Source organism: Brachyhypopomus gauderio, chromosome 7, assembly GCF_052324685.1.
Source record: "Brachyhypopomus gauderio isolate BG-103 chromosome 7, BGAUD_0.2, whole genome shotgun sequence".
NCBI lineage: Eukaryota > Metazoa > Chordata > Actinopteri > Gymnotiformes > Hypopomidae > Brachyhypopomus > Brachyhypopomus gauderio.
Window position 1 is genome coordinate 10236086 of NC_135217.1, and position 17672 is coordinate 10253757.

A 17672-nucleotide genomic window follows, 5' to 3' on the forward strand; every position below is an offset into this window, starting at 1 on the left:
ATTGCAATGCATTCTCTCTCCAGTCTCAGTTGCATGTTGACAGCTAAAAAGTTCATGTCAACTGCTTGATATTTACTCATTTTAGTATTTTCGAATTCTGAAAAAGTAATAAAATTGCCATTATTAGAAATATTGTCTAATTTCAAACTAGCTAAAATAATAAGGATTTTAACAAACAGTCCGTGCACAATAATTGTCAAGGCCTCTCAAAAATGATTAGGCCTTAGATTTTCTAATTATGTTGACAAAAGATAACACAGTTGGCGAATTTAAATTTCTATTGATCTCTGAAGTGCTCAAGGTGTCTTGGTGTAAAAAGGCGCGTGGGAACGGTCTACGAGTCTGCCTTCCACGGTTCACCAAGAACAAATTCCTAATAAAGTAGCCTAATAAAACTGTTTTTATTTATGTGGTAGAAAGAGTGCAAAGAGCTAATTCTCTGACTAACACGTGCCTGCCTGGAACGTTTGGGGTATTTAAAAGAACCAGACAGCGTCAGATGTCCGAGTGACGCACGTTAACACTTCTTAGTGTGTCTTAAGTGTGACCATCGCGCGCTTCCGAAGAGGCGCAAGTGTGCCAAATACGCTCGTGGGCACATCTGTTCTGTAGCTGCTGCCTTGAGATAGAGAACCTTCCAGAGCCGGAGGACAGAAATAAAGCTATGCTCACACGGACATTGGATGGCCAGTGCCCGAGAGCACACAAACCGGGAAGAATGATCAGCGATTTTTGTTAGAAATGTAACGGCACATTTAATACCTTTCGCCACACGAAAGTGACAATCTGTACAACTTTTAATAATTTGTCTGTTGCTAACACACAAAGAACGACAACTGAGCCAATTTAATTAGTTTCACATTGTTTCGCCATTATAGAACTCGCCTAAATTCTGGATCATTCCGTGTCCAAAAAGATTTGAGGACCTGTACAACATGATTCAGGTCAAGGGTAGGTCAGGACACTACTGCGTGCTCTGATTTGCCCTCACAGTGCACTTTTGACCATACAGTGTTGTTATTGGTTTATTGGTTTATGGTGGTGAAACTGTTCTATTTGTCCATCAGAATACATTTCCAAATAGACCTACGTACCACCTCGCACTCCCCACCCCATTCCTCCAGTGCAATACTTTACACTCCCCTCACTCGCGATCATTCCCACGGAAGTGCACAACCGTTTGCCAAAGGCAGAGCAAGAGCAGCGCTATAAGTCTTTAAAAGGACGTGTTAACAGAATCATAATGCTAATGAAGTTATGAACCAAGGTGTGCGCGCTCTCACCATGCCCGAGTTCACCTTAGTCTTTCCCACGGGAGTTTTTGGGGTTGGCTGAAAGAGGTAGCGCCGATGAGACAAACGCCACTTGGTCGTATACATAAGTAGATTTAGCCTTGATATAAGTTTATGATTTAATTAAGCAATGCTTTAATGGTTTTAGTACCGAGTCTAACTAAGCAGAATCCATGTTCACTAATTACAGCGATTTTCGTTATAATAATTATAACTTGGGCGCCCTTGTATGTCTTGGATCTGGTGTGTGAGTCGTTGTGCTGTACCGTGCTCAGAGACGCCCTTATTTATCACGTTACATGAACTTCTTATTTGCTTACACGCTGATTCAAACTTTGTAAGCTGAAATGCAGTCTGTACTGCTGGTGAAGTGGATTTGTACTCAAAGGGACAACATTAGCACACTTAGCACGCGCGTGAGAATGACACCTTATGCCCGCATGCTGCTATCATGGTTTCGTTACATTTCCAGTGTTTCTGTAGGCTATGTTTTGCAAAAAAAAAAAATTACACATATATTTTGCAAAGGATTCATTCTTTGAATATGCTAGTCTTTTTTGTCGGTGTCAAAACAGTGCCTTAATACCACGAAGTAATGAGTTTTTTAGACGTATATTTAACAGTGCAATCTGCCTTACCTGTTTGGTGAGATCAGAGGCAGTATGCAGACACGCACAAAGTAAAGAGTAGCTTGCAACAGTCTAATAAATTTAGCCATATGGGCAAATTATAAAAAAGTTTTAAAACGCATCATTTCGCGTGCAGAGGTAGAGAGTGTGACTTGGAGCTGAGCGTGCGTCTTGGGGTCGTGAACTCTTCGAGCAGGGTCGATAGGGTGTGAAGGAACTAAAGGTATCAGATTAGCCTTTGTATTGACACTGTGCAATAAACCAGTACAATTTGGCCCATAAAGGGATAAGCAAATTATTGCAACTTAAAGCATCGTTGTAAACAAATAACCAACACAGCGGAATAGGCTGTACAACAGTTCATGTTCAACTACACAAGTAGCTATGTGTATGTAAGTAAGTATGTATGTGTGCAAGTATGAATGTAGCAGTGTATATATGTGTCTATTTTTGTTTGATGGTTTTATTTCGTACAGAACATTGACAGACATATTTTGGCTGATCATATCATATGGTATTCTTTTTTTAAAGCGCACACAATATGCACAAATCTTGTTTATTTTTTAAAACATATATATAGTAGCATTTTAAGGGTTCTCTAAAATCTGATTGGTTTATAGTTTTCTTATCTTGGCATATATTATGAGGTTGATTGTAACCATCATGGGACCATGAGAGGTCACTCTTACAGAAGGCTGATTGCGTCACTGACACCTCTCCACCAACAGGAAGCTGGAAGCTGTCCCCTATAAATGAAGCGCGCTCGCGCCACTTTCATCAGATCTGAAGCGTCGTTTGCAGACCGTTGAACAGGGAGTACTTCAGCGCTGGTTTCTTCTGGATCCTTTGGGCTTGTAATCTCTTTTGGTGCTACCCCTCGACGAAGGGATTTATCATGGGGACTCCAAAAATGCCAAATCGCAGAGCATCCAAAAGAGTGAGTATTTCATTTTGAATATCACTATATTTTCGTGTTTTTATGTGTATTTAATGCTGTTGCATGAGTTAATTTTGTAATTTTCCTTTCATTGTCAATACATAATTACATCTAAGATAAATAAATAAGGGATTTTATATAAAACTATTTCAAATTGACTAGCTCTTCTAACCTTCACAACGTGTTTTCTTGAAACAAATGATAAACATGCTAAATCGATGTTGATTTTTATATGCAATAAATTTTAAATAATTTCAAAATCAAACTTTCAAATGGATACGTTTGTTAACAGATTCTAAAACCAGTTATAGAGAAGAAACGGAGAGACCGGATTAACCAGCGTTTAGACGAGTTGCGCACTCTCCTTCTGGATAACACACTGGACTCGGTACAGTTTACTGTTTCTGCACACAAAACGGTCGCGGAAATAAAGATTTTCACATTTTCACGATGTCGTTAACTGTTCCATGTGAATTAAGTGTTTTGTTCTTTCGCAGAGACTACAAAATCCTAAACTAGAAAAGGCAGAGATTCTGGAACTGACCGTCGACTACATAAGGAAGAAAGCGAGTAATACAAAAGAAAATAAAGGTAACGTCTCCTCCCACACGAATCCAGGATAGCAGTCGTGATATTTTAGATCCCACTGCTATTTCAATTAGTCTACCTTTACTTGAAGAGTCACTGTTGCATTAAGGCAAGTAACATCATGTTGAACACCCAAATATAAAGTCTTTCAGTGGGACACAATGAAATGTTTCTTTATTCCGCCACGACTGCTATTTTGTCTGTGGGAGAAGTTACACTTACAATGTTGTGAAATCCCTAAAGATAATATTTCGTTAACGGAAAAGTTCTTGCACGTGAGAAGCTAAAATGTAGCTTGTGCAAAGTGTGCGTAAAACACAACTTCACCCCGCGCAATAGACAAGTAAACTGAAGACTGCACATGGCGTTATTCGCATATAATAAAAAAAATTAAGAAATGATTAACACGCTATGAGCCTGTTTTGCACTGCTCGAGACGTTACCAAAAAACAAAAGCCTTAGTTGTCGTCTGCCTGCATATGTTTTTCAGAATGTCGCTTCTGCGATGCCCAACCGGAACTGCTTATGATAGCCTAGTAATTGTTTGAAATTATGTTTCACATGTGGCTGTTCAATATATATAAATTAATAATTCGTGTTCTAATTTGAATTCATCTTCTTCCTTCTTTCCAATTCTTTTACACAACTTTACACAAATTTCATCCACACAAACTTGTTTTCTTGCCATTCTCACACAAACACTCACCCTGTCTTTAATGCATGGCTTCTGTTCTGCATCGATTCATCACTTCATTGCCTTTGTCTAAATCCTTTGGTCTTCACCAATTACAACACCAATGACTTTACCAATTACTACGACCATAATAACTTTGAATATTGTTTACGACCTTTCCTCATGTGACATTTCTAATTTTGTTTACTTTTCAATTTTAACCCCTTTATGCCTTTAACGTTTTTTTTTACATCTCTGTGCTTGCATTCTCTTTCAATTTCCTTATGCTACTATCTCCCTTTTCTTTCATTTCATGTCATTTCCACATTTACGCATTTCCTTCACCCCTCACACCTATCAGCAGACTTTAACAAGGACTTAGCTGACACAGCTGCCCCTGCACAGCCTGCTGGGAGACCCCGTCTACCCTGCATCACCCTCCATGATCCCACCGTGCTCCACGCCCAAGCGCCTGCCAACCCCTTGTACACGGCGGGCTTCCGGGAGTGCATCTCACGCCTGGCTAGCTTCATTGACTGCATTGAGCCCTCCCAGCGCGATGGCTTCATCCAGGGCCTGTGCTGCCACCTGGACTCCCATGCCAGCACCGTCTCCCAGGTCAGAGCTTCCAGCCAGCCTCCGCCTCACCCCTGGGGCCCCGGTGCGGAGCTGCACTCCAGGACAGACGTGTCCGCCATGGGGCCCTTGCTCGGAGCCGCCGAGTCCTTCCCGTACGCCGGCGGCCTGTACCCCAAGTCGTTCGTCCTCCACCACCCTCACGCTACAGGACAGGCTATCTCGCACCCTTACCCCTCCCCTCCCTACTCCATCTCCCCTCCTCCCTCCCCCTGTTATTCCAGTGTGTCTCCGCCCTTCTCCACCTCTCCCACGTACCTCTCTGTGCCCTGCCACTTCCCCTTCCCCCCATCTCACTCTCCTCTCTCCTCTGATTCCCCCTCTTCCTGCTTGGTCTCATCTGCCTCTGCGGTGAGTCTGGTGTCCGTGCCACAGTTGCCCGTTCCCGTCGGGCCCCCGACACCAGCGCGTACAACTGGCCCAACTCCCCCCTGTGCCCAGCGGACTCTCAGAAGAGCCTTGTTTCAGAACCGGCCAGAGAGCCTCTGGAGGCCCTGGTGAGGAGGAGCTAAACTCCAATAGGTCTGTGGCCTGAAATGTCCTGGGGGCGGGGCTTGCAGAGAAACACCTCGGTCTCTGGGGTGACACTTGAGGATGTCCAAGAAGTAACCTCCGACCTCCGTACAGGGCACAGCCTTGAGGCAACACCGACACAACCTCTGGGTGATGTAACAGCAAAAGGTGAGAGAGACAGGTTACTATGGCAGTTCCAAAGCATTGTAGTCTAACCTAGCTGCCGTTACATCATCCTGGTGCAGTTTTGAGCAGAGCTGATATTTTCTGTGCATGAAGGGTTCTGCATTTGTTGCCTCAGAGACTGTTCTAACTGTCATCATTCCTCTATTCTCTAACTTTATCTACCTGTTTTTATCTATATTATATACAAATCATGTAAATATATTTATTTTTCAGTTCATGTACAGCATTGTAAATTAATTGGACATTTTCACTTAATAAAGCTATAATTTTGTTAAGTTACAGGTGTCTTGATATGTTTTATTTGGTTATATAATCTTTTTATTCAGTACTACTGTTGAAAGTTTTAAATTTCAATAATTTAATAAATTTCTTCTACCAGTAATACTCTTGAAATAAATTATATTGGTGATTGGTGGGGGGGGGGGGGGGGGGGGGATTTGAACGATTTGCGACCATTCCATTTCCAGTCTCAGCTTAAAGTGACAAAAGATGTAGCTTTACCACCCTCTAGTGGACAAAATGGGTTCATGTTCTCCCGTTTTCTCTTAGAAATAAGAACTTGGGCATGTTCAGACTTGTTTCATTTCTTTTCAGAAATCCCTAATACTTTTGTGAAAATTTCTAAAGATGCAATGAACAGAGGATATTCACATAAATCAGAATTATTATCTAGTATGGAAAGGGAAGTTTTTTTTTCTGACAAGGCTTTACACAATTAAAACAATAATTTTAAAAGGTCACTTGGCTCCACATGGTTACATAAATTATTGCTGAAAACCAACAGACTAAAGCAGCTTCATTTACTTCTAAACTCTAAATCCAGAACACGTTTTTTTAAAGGCTTCGACAGTATGGCTTATGTCACCTTTCCATAAGGCCTTTGGCACAAACTCTAGGCTACTGTGAAATGTGGAGTAAGCTATAGCAATGGAGTCTAGTCATTTCCAGAATAAAGTAAAATACTCCTGAATGGGATTTGTCACGTTCATCAGTAATTTAGTTAGGAGCACAACACTATCGTGACCCCACAGAATACAGTGTACATGTGACTGAAAAATATGGTAACAATATGGTTTAGGAAGTTTTTTGCGCAGTTTAGGCCATTTATTGTTTTAGGAAAACTATTATGGTAGATCTGTGTTATGGCATCATATAACAGTAGGATGGAATCTAAAATTAGATTCTAATTAGAGCACTTCCTCCGTCGAAGAAGCCAACATATGCTGGATTTGTTCATGTTAGTTTCTAGGCCTACTTTAGTGGAAAAGGTCGATTACGACGCTGGTACATTAACCGTTGTTGTTGGTAATGGGTTGTTGATTTTGTTTGTTTCTTTGTTTTTATGATGAACAACACTTTTAGAACGAGTGTAAAATCAGCACAATACAAACAGGAAGGTTGTGAAAATAAAACTACATTTCCCAGTAGCCTCCGACGGTTAATCTGTCAACCACATGTATGGGGGGCGGGAACCGAAGTGTTTCATTGAATTGTTTGTATTTATTTTTGATACAACTTAGTTCAGGCAAAATATAATGGTTCTTGCAAAAGTAAACCAATGGCGCTTTCCATACATGTAATTAAACACCGAGTCTGTCCATTAAATCTCACAAAAAATGATCTATTTACTGGTTTGTTGTGCAGAATCTTAGTTGGACTTTTCATTGCCTGTGAGGAAGCGTGGATTTAATCAAAAAACAGTCAAAGGATTAAACCCACAGGAACACGTTTATGAACAAAATAATCAAAACCTACGTTTATATGACGCCGAACACAAATATAAGATATGCCATAATTTTCTAATACGCAAGTGACGTCGTTACAGAAATAAACGAAATTTGTTCAGGCATCGTGCAGGTCTCCTACAGAATGAAAAGTAGGGTAGTCCTTCCCTAAATGTCACACCATTGGTCTATGAAATGTCAGTTATGAGCACTCTCGTCGTCTATTGGCTGTATCGGTTGCCAGTGAAGACGTGCGAGGGCGCTAATACTATATAAATGGTAGAAACCCTGTTCACCAAAGCGAGATTCTGCAGATGAGTTGAAAGTTGTCTGCTGTGGGCTAGATAGGAGTTTTAAAAACGATTGCGGTCATTACTATTCACATTTTCACACAGATGCATTGATTCCATATTTCTGTACATTTTTATTAAGACAATATTTATTTTTTGGGAGGTGTGTCTCATTAGTCTGACAATTTTGATCTTTTAATATGACGTTAGCCAGCATGCTAGCTGGCTAATTGACTGACGTTGGCTAGCCTGGGCACTGCTAGCGCGACAGTTGTTAGACACACAGGGGTGCTGTTTGTTTTTTCTTCTTCCTTCGCCGTAGAGAGAAGAGCTGGGGAGGGAGGTGGGCGCCGGGCTGTGTCGCTTTAAGAGAAGGCGGAGAGAGTAGCGACCGGACTGTTGGTGAGCCTACCGGGACTGGTCCTGAATAGGCACTCGTTTTTTTTTTTTTATTATTTTTTTCATCCTCCGTCCCGACGGCGCGCGCGCTTGTGTCGGGTGTACTATGATTTATTCATGATCGCGCGGGGAACGTGAGGCGAAAAGGCGGGGTCACACAAAACTACGGCGGCCTGGAGAGTTTTGAGGAGGGCGGGTTACGCAAGGCACGCACTGAAAAAGGTGGGTTCAGCCCTTCGAACGTAAAGGCAACGTTTACTTTATTTTGAGGACCGTGTAATATAGTTGAAAGTGGAAAAACTTGATGTCTTGCCAACAATTTGTTTTGGGTGTAAGTAACTTTATATGCACACTTTGACTTTACTTGGACGTGTCTTTTAGTCTGTTATGTAGAAAATTCTTGCTAAGTTGGTGATGTCTGTGTGCGTGTTAACTTATTGATGTGTATATTTTCTAAATGTTTCAGACCAATGTCCGTTCTCCCCATGCTAGTTGGAACTGCACTTGCTAGAAGATGATAGAGATGTCTGTTGATAAAGAGACTGCTTTATCCAGTGATCAATCAGGAGATCCCTCCTTGCCCCCACCACCCCAGCAACACACTGAACTTTCAGGACACTGCCCTAGAAACTCCCAGCAACCCACAGAGACTTCACCAAAACTCGCCAGGGAGGATGAGGAACACAGACACAAAATGGCTGCCTCTGTCTGTCGGCCTATGAGCGACGGCATAGTGGCTACGGCCATTTCCTCCACGCAGAGCCAAAATGGTGTGCAGCAGCCCAGACCCCAGCAGCAGCGGTTGAACAAGCGTCGCAGCACAATGAGCAGCAGCTTCAAGCACCCAGTGTTTGGCAAGCGCCGTCGCCGTGCCAACTCTGAGAGCGAGTCTGTCCTCCCCACCAACTTCCTCCTGGGTGGGAATATCTTTGACCCGCTCAACCTCAACAGCCTGTTGGACGAGGAGGTGAACCGGGCACTCAACGCCGAGACGCCCAAATCTTCGCCCCTGCCCGCCAAGAGCAGAGACCCCGTTGAGATCTTGATTCCACGAGACATCACTGACCCACTCAACCTGAACGGGTGCACAGGCGGGGATGGAGGGCTCCTGCTCACGCCCCTGAAGAGCAGCGGGGGCCGAAGGAGACACCGGAATAGGCACCATGGTGGGGCAGGAGGCGGGGCTGGGGGAGGAGGAGGCGGGGCTGGGAGAGGAGGCGACGGAGCGCTGCCCCAGCCAGACCTGTCAGAGTCCGAGAGAGGTAAGGCGAGTTCAGCTTTGCAAACAGATAGAGCAGTGGAGTCGGGCCTGCATTTGAAATTAGGCGGCGCATTGGACGGCCCGGAACCCAAGGCCATGCTTGAGGAAGCGGTGGACCCGAGTTCTGTACCCGTCCAAGAGGCACAGTGTCCCAGTGGGCCGAGTTCTGCCACCAGCCGAGAGGAGAGGGAAGAGATCACAACTGCACCCATATCCGACACCACGACACCAACCGTCCCTGCCACGTATGCCCCAGCTGTGGCTTCCCACCGGCAGCGCAAACGCAGGCGTACCACCAGCAGGTCCGAGAGCAGTGGTGTCCCTTCCTGGGACAAGTCCCGACCTCCGGGTTCTGCTCCCGGATCAGCACGGCCTCCTCAGCCTGTCCACACCCCGACCACGGCCGCTCAGTCTGGGCCCACTGACCGGCATCAGCCTCCCAACCACCAGAGGCAGCAGAGGACCCCGAGCTGGCAGAAACCCAAACAGCCACAACAGCAGCAGCAGCAGAAGTTCCAGTATGGCAACTATAACAAGTACTACGGATATCGGAACCCGGGCTTCAGCGAGGACCCTCGGTTGCACGTCCTACAGCCTGAGTGGTTCCAGGGCAAGGCAGTGCTGGACCTCGGCTGCAACACGGGTCACCTAACCCTGTCCATCGCCAAGAGCTGGCGCCCAGCCCGTATTGTGGGCCTGGACATAGATGAGGGGCTGATCCGCGCAGCCAGACAGAACATCCGGCACTACCTCTCCGAGGTGCACACGCTTCAGGCCCGCTGTGCTGGTCGCAGGCAGGAGAGTGGAGTGAAGGGGCCCGGGCGGGTGGAGGGGGTGGGGGTGAAGCCTGAGGGGGCCAGGGAGAAGGTGGAGGAGGATGGCATGGATGTGGAGCAGCCCAGAGCCAAGGCAGAGAAAGGAGAGGGAGAAAGGGAGGAAACAGAGGCTCTGGATCCAGAAATGGCCTTGTCGCGAGACGGAGACCGCATCCCAGAACCGGGGCGAGTTGATGAAAAGATCCCAGCCATGGAGACAACGGATGACCAGGGTGGCATGAAGGCGGGCAAGAGGGGCATTACAGCCTCGTCCAATGGGAGTCCTTTATTCCCCGTCTCCCTCCGCATGTCCAGGGGGCCGATTGCTGCGCCTCCACTACCAGACACACACACCTTGCCACCAGGCAACTTCCCTGCCAACGTCACATTTGTGAAGGTAAATGTGTATGTGTGCATGTACCAGTGTGTAGATATTTTCTAATGCCAGATTTTGAAGTCGGGGGGGGGGGCACACTAGGTCACACACAGGTTTTAGTGTAGTTAGGATTTGTATGTAAAACTTATGATCAAGCATTAGTTACCTGTACACATAATAACCCAGACTTGGGCTGTGCATCTAAGCCGCTGTTAGATGTTTGGATGCGTCAGTCCAGTAGACGGTCTGGACCTCCGGACCCAGGAACGGGGCTCCTGTCTGAGTTTTATGATTTGTAAAGGATGAAGGACTGGTTATGGGTACCAGTACCTGTTCAGTCAGAACTGCTGTCTTTATAAAAGACTATCTGCTCCTTCGGTCTGACTGTGTTTATCTGGTTCGTGAGTGTTTCTCTGGTGTAGTGTAGTAGCTCGTTGGTGAACTATTAGCTTAGCCTGCCGTTTTCTGTGTCTCGTCCTAGATAAGGCCCTAATATTGTGCTAACTTCTGCACTAAAGCGTGAGGCGTTAGCTTAGCTCATTTGTTAGCTTAGCATAATCATTTAATGTTAATGATACGAGTAGCTGCGTGTTCGTCAGTGTTGTGTATTTGGGTCTGATTTCTACAACGGAATAATTTCAGCTCTGTGGATCCCAACATGTTGCGTTATGGTTTATTTTGACGTTGGGCGTGGCGGAGTTTCTCAACCGTTACAATGTTTTGCGTGTGTTTGTGTATTTACTTCAGTTCGCGTCTGCGTGCTTGTTTGTTTTATGTAGCTGTTCAGGAAAGGCAGTGCAGTTTACCCATTATCTAAAATTCCTTAGATAGGAATACACCAAAGAAAAGACCATGTTCAGTAGTTTTTCCTTGTGGGTAAGAAGAGCATTTGTTACTACCTCTTAATTACGCGCGTGCGTCTCATGTGCCTGCAGTATGTATATGAATCTGTTTCAAACGGGCATTCGTATTGGCGTGGCAAGTTTCCACTGCTCATATATCTCTCCCTCCCTCTCTCCTTCTGTCCCTCCCTCTCTCTGTCCCTCCAGGGGAACTATGTGTTGGAGAGTGACTTGCTCCTCCATACCCAGAAGGAGGAGTTTGATGTAATTCTGTGTTTGAGTGTCACTAAGTGGGTGCACCTGAACTGGGGCGATGCAGGCCTCAAGCGCTTTTTCCATCGTGTCTATCGACACCTTCGTCCCGGCGGGCTCTTCATCCTTGAACCGCAGCCCTGGTCCTCCTATAGCAAGAGGAAGAAACTCACGGTGAGCGAACGCGCGCGCACACACACACACACGCAATGTCCTAAAAGAAGACTCAAAGACTTTTGTGCAGGGATGTCCATAACAGCATAAGATTACTGTTTGGCTGTGTTTAGCTAAAACTCATGGCCTAAATAGATAAGACAGTAATAAAGGTTGTTAGTTTATTGTGATTATTTGTTTATTTATTAAAAATATATAAAAAAGTCCTTTGTGAGTCAGTGAAGAGGTGAGTCTTCAGCCTTCGTTTGAAGACAGCCAGGTTCATTTCAGCCAGGTTCGTCTCTTGTGCAAGAAAGTCAGACATGCCTGCACTATTGCTTTCTATGCTTGAAGCTCAACGCTCTATAACTGACAGGGGTCCCTTTCCTCTATCGAGTCCTCCGTAGCAGTGCTTCTCAACCCAGTCCTAAAACCGTGTACGTGGAGCTCTGTTGGAGCCGGTATGTGGACTGTATGGTGGATCCTGAGCACTGGGTTCAGAATCACACTCTGGAGGGGAGAACTTCTCCTCTACACCTCGAGAGTTCTAGATAACCCTTTAAGTCCATGTACTGCAGATTTTCAGGCCCTGTCTTTATCTAAGAGTAACTTGTGACAACAAAGTGGCCAGCCATTTGCTTAGCTGTTCAAATAACTGCTAGAGATGACAAAGCTCAGGACTGGATTCCATGTGTAGAGTTAAAGACCTCTGCAGGGAAGCTATGACCACACCAGGCTGGCCTTAGAGGACTGGAATTTAAAAGGCCAGACATTCTGCGGTGTGTGCTCTAGAGAGAGAAGCTTACAGCCGCGTCCAAACAGGTGTATGTGCGGATGTTGATGTTGTAGACTGATAGAAGGGTGAAGCGGTAGAGTGACATTAGTATGAAACAGTGTGATAAACCCACACCCACTCAGATTAGAATGAGAATGAGCTTGAAAAAGAGCCGTGGCAGAATGGTCTGACAGCACTCGGGCCTGTGTTATTAAACCTGCTGTGAACATGTCTCAGCTGTGACTGTATCTGGGCTGTGAGCATATCAGAATGACAATGGGCTTCTCCAAACCAAGCATTCCCAGACATGGAGAAATACTGCTGAAAAATTTAGATTTTATATTAGAAAGATTAGAAACAGAAATAACTTCTGAGGGGTCAGAGATATTATATCATATTTCGCCTCGTGTAATTCATTGTATGCTCTTCATGTGCAGCAGCGGGTTACTGAGATATCTAATGCATAACTGCTAACGCACAGGGGGAACTGAAGTACTGATATGTTAACAGTTGGTTAGGAGTTTCCATTATTATTCAGGTATTTAATTTATATACTCCCGCCATGCGTAGACGATGGAGGAGGATCTGACCACATTCCTGTAGATGGAGGTCTTGAGGTCTCCATCTTTCTGGTGTGCATTAATGTGCGCGTTTGAATTGTGCCTGCAGGATGCCATCTCTAAGAACTATTTCAACATCCGACTTAAGCCAGAGCAGTTTTCCGCCTATCTGACCAGTGAGGTCGGCTTTTCCAGCTATGAGCTCATCGGAACGCCCAAGAGCTCATCAAGAGGTCAGTCACCTAAAATGCGTTCTGTGCTCTTGTCCCATCATACTTCAAATCTCCTAGAAATGGGCATTTTTAAATGCATGTCAGTATAAAAGGTTACTAAGTACAGACATTTGGAACATGCTCAATTAACCCATGTTTTTTTTTTTAAATTTCTTTAATACACAAATTTAATTACAAAAGTATAATGACATAATAATAATAACTAATCATAATAATATATAATAATAGTAAATATAGTATATCATGAATAAAATATTAAGTACTTTGAAATTCAGATTAGGCTGTTGTATTAATTAACGTGAGTCTATGATATTCTCGATTCTGTCCATAAAAAACAGGTTTCCAAAGACCGATCTACCTGTTTCACAAAGGACCTGCTCCTCAAAAGTGAGTTCTTCAAAACTGGGCTGATCACACATCATTTACACACACAGAAGAAGGTTTGCATTGTCTACCAGAAGACTGGAACCAATACATCACCTAAACATCCTTTGTACGTTTCCAATTGGGATCAAAAAAGTGTTTGAACTTCAGGGGATTTAAACCTGTCTTTTGTGCTCTGTGTGACCGAGGGAGGGGAGTTAACAGAGTATTAGGAATATGGGCATTCTGTTGCCCAGAGGACCCGTCATCACTGCCCCCTGCTGGAGTCTGTGACAAGCCTGTCTGTTGCCCCACTAGAACTCATGAATTGCAGGAAAAAAGGCAAGAAAGAACCAGGATGTTCCCAGAAGGACCCATGGGAAAGTTTCTCCCTTTACAAGATTTCCCTTCCGAAAATGTTTTGCAATGTTTTGATCTTTTTAAAGTGATCATATCTGATCTGTTCTAACAATCCATCCCCACACCCCGGAATCCTTTGTGCACAGCAAACGATAACCGTGCGTGTATGTATAAAACTTAATGTAGTTTTTCTTGGTTTGTAGGCTTTTTTTTCTTTTCCCTCTGATGTTTGAGTGAAGATTTTGTTCTTGTTTAAGTTGTTGCTTGTTCAGACTAAAATGTCTGTCCGATTGTTCTTTCTTGCCTCCGGTTGGAGTCTATGATGTTTACTTCTGGCCCTTTTTTTGTTTTCATGTTACTGTTCTTTGTTTTTGGATTTTTTTGCCTCCTCTGAAAGTCTGAATGCTGCTGCCAGCTCAAATCCACTGGTATGGTAGTGTGATTAGATGTGGGAGCAACCCCCCCCGTCTGAGGTCTTTACCGCCTACCACGCGCGCCGAAACCGTAACCCCGACTCCGCCGTGGCCGACTCTTCATTCTCACACATCTGAAGTCCAACTTGCCTCTTCCTCCAATAAAGCCTCCTTTTGGAACCTTTTGCTTTCTCATACATTGAAAGCTGCACCAAAGAACCAGTTCACGTTATTAACATGTGGTACAGGGGTGTGGGGAGAGGTTGGTGGGACAAGAAGACCCACAGTTCTTTTATTTAAAAGCCCGGAGTCGTTTCAATTTGTTGTAGCTCCGGATTTGAAATATGAAGCCAGTTGTGTATGTGCGGATGTGGAAAGACAGACGGGGAGAGATGGTAGAGAGGCATTAGTATGAAACTGTTTGATTCCACACTGATTAGCTGGGGTGTCGCCTGTAAGCGCAAAGAATGGGTGTGGAAACGTTAGCATGTTGGGAGTGTTTAGACATGTCATGTGTGGTTGTAGATGAAGGGAGCTGAGCCTCTATCGCCGCTCTTTCTCTGAGGATGTTTGTCTGCACACTATTTTACACTCACTTCAGTTTGCCACACGGGAGGACGGACAGGGACTTGAACTCTGATTGGACGATCTCTTTGCAGCTTGTGTGCTTGTCTCCTCCATTGCACTTTGCATCCCAGCATTCACAGCATGCAAATCTGAAGATGAAAGGACGGCTGTTTAATTCACCTTCCCCGTTTTGTTCAGTGTAACGGGCCACAGAAACCCGTTTCCCCCCATTCGGGTCTGCGCTGCAGCACAATAGTGGGCCGTTGGGCTTTCGTAAGGAACGGGGCGACCCCGTGAAACATTGCGTCGAGATGCTTCCTCACTGTTAATGGAGCAGGGTGTCAATCACTCCACAGAGGCCCCACTCCCAGAAGGGTGCAGCAAAAGATTGTAAATGTGTAATGGGCAACAGGACCTCGTCCAGACCTGAGAAGAACTGTAGTCTATCACACTCGATTGATTTTCAGTTGAGTATTTATAAACGAGGTATTAAATCCTTACTGGAGCAGCTGAATGTTAAACAGAGATATTTGTTGAAATCAATAAATAATTGTAGTTGGATAATAAACCACGTTTCTTTGTTTTCAACTGTCTTGCTTTTTTAATGTTTTCCGATTTAAAATGTATTCATTGATCCAGGACTAGACTAATAAGTATTCATGTGATTGTTTACAATGCGCTGTATGAATACATATGTCAGCAGCCTATGTGATCAACCTTCACATATTGTGAACCGATTACACAACCTTGTTGTCCATAATGGGATCCCACAACACAAAACGCCTCCGTTCCGATGTCTCCATTTAGCTGCTCGTAGCAATTTCGAGGAGTGAGTTGGGTGGCAGGACGATCTCGCCCTCTCCTGCTCTCCTCTAAGGGGGCCTCGGTTTGTCTCGGACGTCTCGAGGCACGACATTTCACACTGTCCACCAGGAGGCTGCCCCGCTTTTTAAAAAAGGATGTCTTTACGCAATTGATTACGCAATTCTGTTGTACATGATGTCATTGCAAAATCGTGCTACTTGTCACCTTCCTTGTGTGCATTCACTGGGGTGTCCTGGCCAAACATGCTGGACGCCATTTAAGCCGAACACACTGGTCTCAGAGGCTCGGTGCCATCTGACCAAAGAATACACACCCAGTATTCACCAGACTTCTAATCATTCTAGTTCTAATTCAAATCTAATTCACGTTTCATTAATCTTGCAGTTTTTGGTCAGCTGGGTAAGCAGAGTTGTTTCTTTAAGCTGCTGTACATAGACACTGATTACCCAATGTCCTGGGCACTGTGAGCCATCACAGAAGTGGTGCAAAGTTCTTTGATGATCAGCGATAACCACTGTCCCAAGATCTTGTCCCTGTCCTCTGTCCCTTTATTAGGACAACCTGTACAGATTTACCTACTGGACAGTTTGTAATATCTTTACGTATCTTACTTGAGTACACTACACTGCAGTTACTTACCTGAAATCTTCCTCAAGATATAAGGTATTTTATATTTATATAGCTTGAAATTTGACATAGCACTATAATTAAATGTCCGTTCGAGTGTTGGTATGAATGCTAACGGATAAAAACAAATTAGTGTTTGTTTATAGCTATGTTTTTGAAGATTTCCCTTCCAAATGCATGAGCAGTGATATTGCAATGGTATGGCCACATGGTGGCACTGTTTCATACCAAATGAATGAACAGCCAATCGTTCAATTTCACATCACATTTCACATTCACATTTTTATTTCATCATGTACAAATATGAGAACACTGCAACATTCACCTGCACTCTGCGTTTATACGGTAGTTATAGCATAAGATGTAAATGCAGCTTTTAAGCCTGACTTGATATGACTTTACAGCCTTTTGTGTGTGGAATGCTGTTACTGGAATAGTAAACGTGTCCAACATGAGTTTTGTAGTAGCTGGAGATGTTAATGGTGTTGGCAGTGCCTGTAAATCTGTGGTAAGTAGAGTTAAAGTCGCCTCAATATGGCGGTGTGTAGGAATCTTGCCACATTGGTTTGATTGAGGGATGAGAACTGTGTAATTAGAACACAGGCTGTTCCCGCGAGCCATTCTACATGAAGGATAGGTGTAGATTTATCAGTGTGTGTGTGTGAATTATTCATTTTTCTAGGTTTTACTTACATTTAGCTTGATCGGAGTTTTAGTGTGTTAATATCATTTATTATTGATCATTTTAATTGCAGGCCTGTGGTACTCAGGAGACAACACACACACACACACACATGTGCAAAGCCTCGTGTAATTCCAGGATGGTATCTGAGGATGCTGGGTGCTCAAGGTTACGTAAGCAGGTGGATGTCATTAAGGTCGTATACGGACGTGTGCTGGAGGAAGAGAAGTGAGGGGGCCACAGGAGCCTTTCTGCTCTCATGGGCTAGGAACGCTGTGGGCTTTAAGACCCAGTCAGGCAGGTCGTGGAGGGTTGATTAATTAGAGAGATGAATCATGAGTGCTAAAGAGTTGCTAACCCAGCCAGCACCGGGACCCCCAATCCTGGCCCGGAATGTCACACGCCGTCAGCATGTGGCACTTGTGACGTCATTTTCACAGCCTTCTCTGTGACATCATCCACTTCCTTTTGCGCATTTCCCAAAGCAGGTGCTCAGGAGTATTTATGTAGCTGACATCATAATGTGACATAATAATGTGACCTAATTTCAACGCAACACTACATTTTACGAGACGATGCACAGGAAATGAAGGAATTCCATAGTGAGAGTTTCCTCGGATGATAATGAGCTGTTCTTGTGTTATGGTGCATTATAATGCTTGCCTGAGGTACTGAGATGAAATGAGTGGCAATATTGAGTA

General features: G+C 44.4%; 2 protein-coding genes across 3 annotated transcripts; both read left to right on the top strand.

Moving 5' to 3' along the window:
* Positions 1 to 2731: 2731 nt before the first annotated feature.
* On the top strand, positions 2732 to 5593 carry her1 (hairy-related 1). Its single transcript, XM_077010669.1, has 4 exons — positions 2732 to 2858; positions 3151 to 3246; positions 3356 to 3449; positions 4481 to 5593. Exons 1-4 carry the CDS (start codon positions 2817 to 2819, stop codon positions 5254 to 5256), a joined length of 1008 nt encoding a protein of 335 aa, XP_076866784.1. The 5' UTR covers positions 2732 to 2816; the 3' UTR covers positions 5257 to 5593.
* A 1881-nt stretch (positions 5594 to 7474) lies between these two features.
* mepcea (methylphosphate capping enzyme a) lies at positions 7475 to 15419 on the top strand. Of its 2 annotated transcripts, none has more exons than XM_077011543.1 (5): positions 7475 to 8198; positions 8334 to 10340; positions 11369 to 11587; positions 13011 to 13134; positions 13473 to 15419. In XM_077011543.1, the coding sequence occupies exons 2-5, from the start codon at positions 8382 to 8384 to the stop codon at positions 13523 to 13525; spliced, it is 2355 nt and encodes a 784-aa protein (XP_076867658.1). In that variant the 5' UTR covers positions 7475 to 8198; positions 8334 to 8381; the 3' UTR covers positions 13526 to 15419. The 2 variants fall into 2 exon arrangements, with proteins under 2 accessions (XP_076867658.1, XP_076867657.1); XM_077011542.1 differs by having other exon boundaries at positions 7475 to 8089; positions 13473 to 15418.
* Positions 15420 to 17672: the final 2253 nt, after the last annotated feature.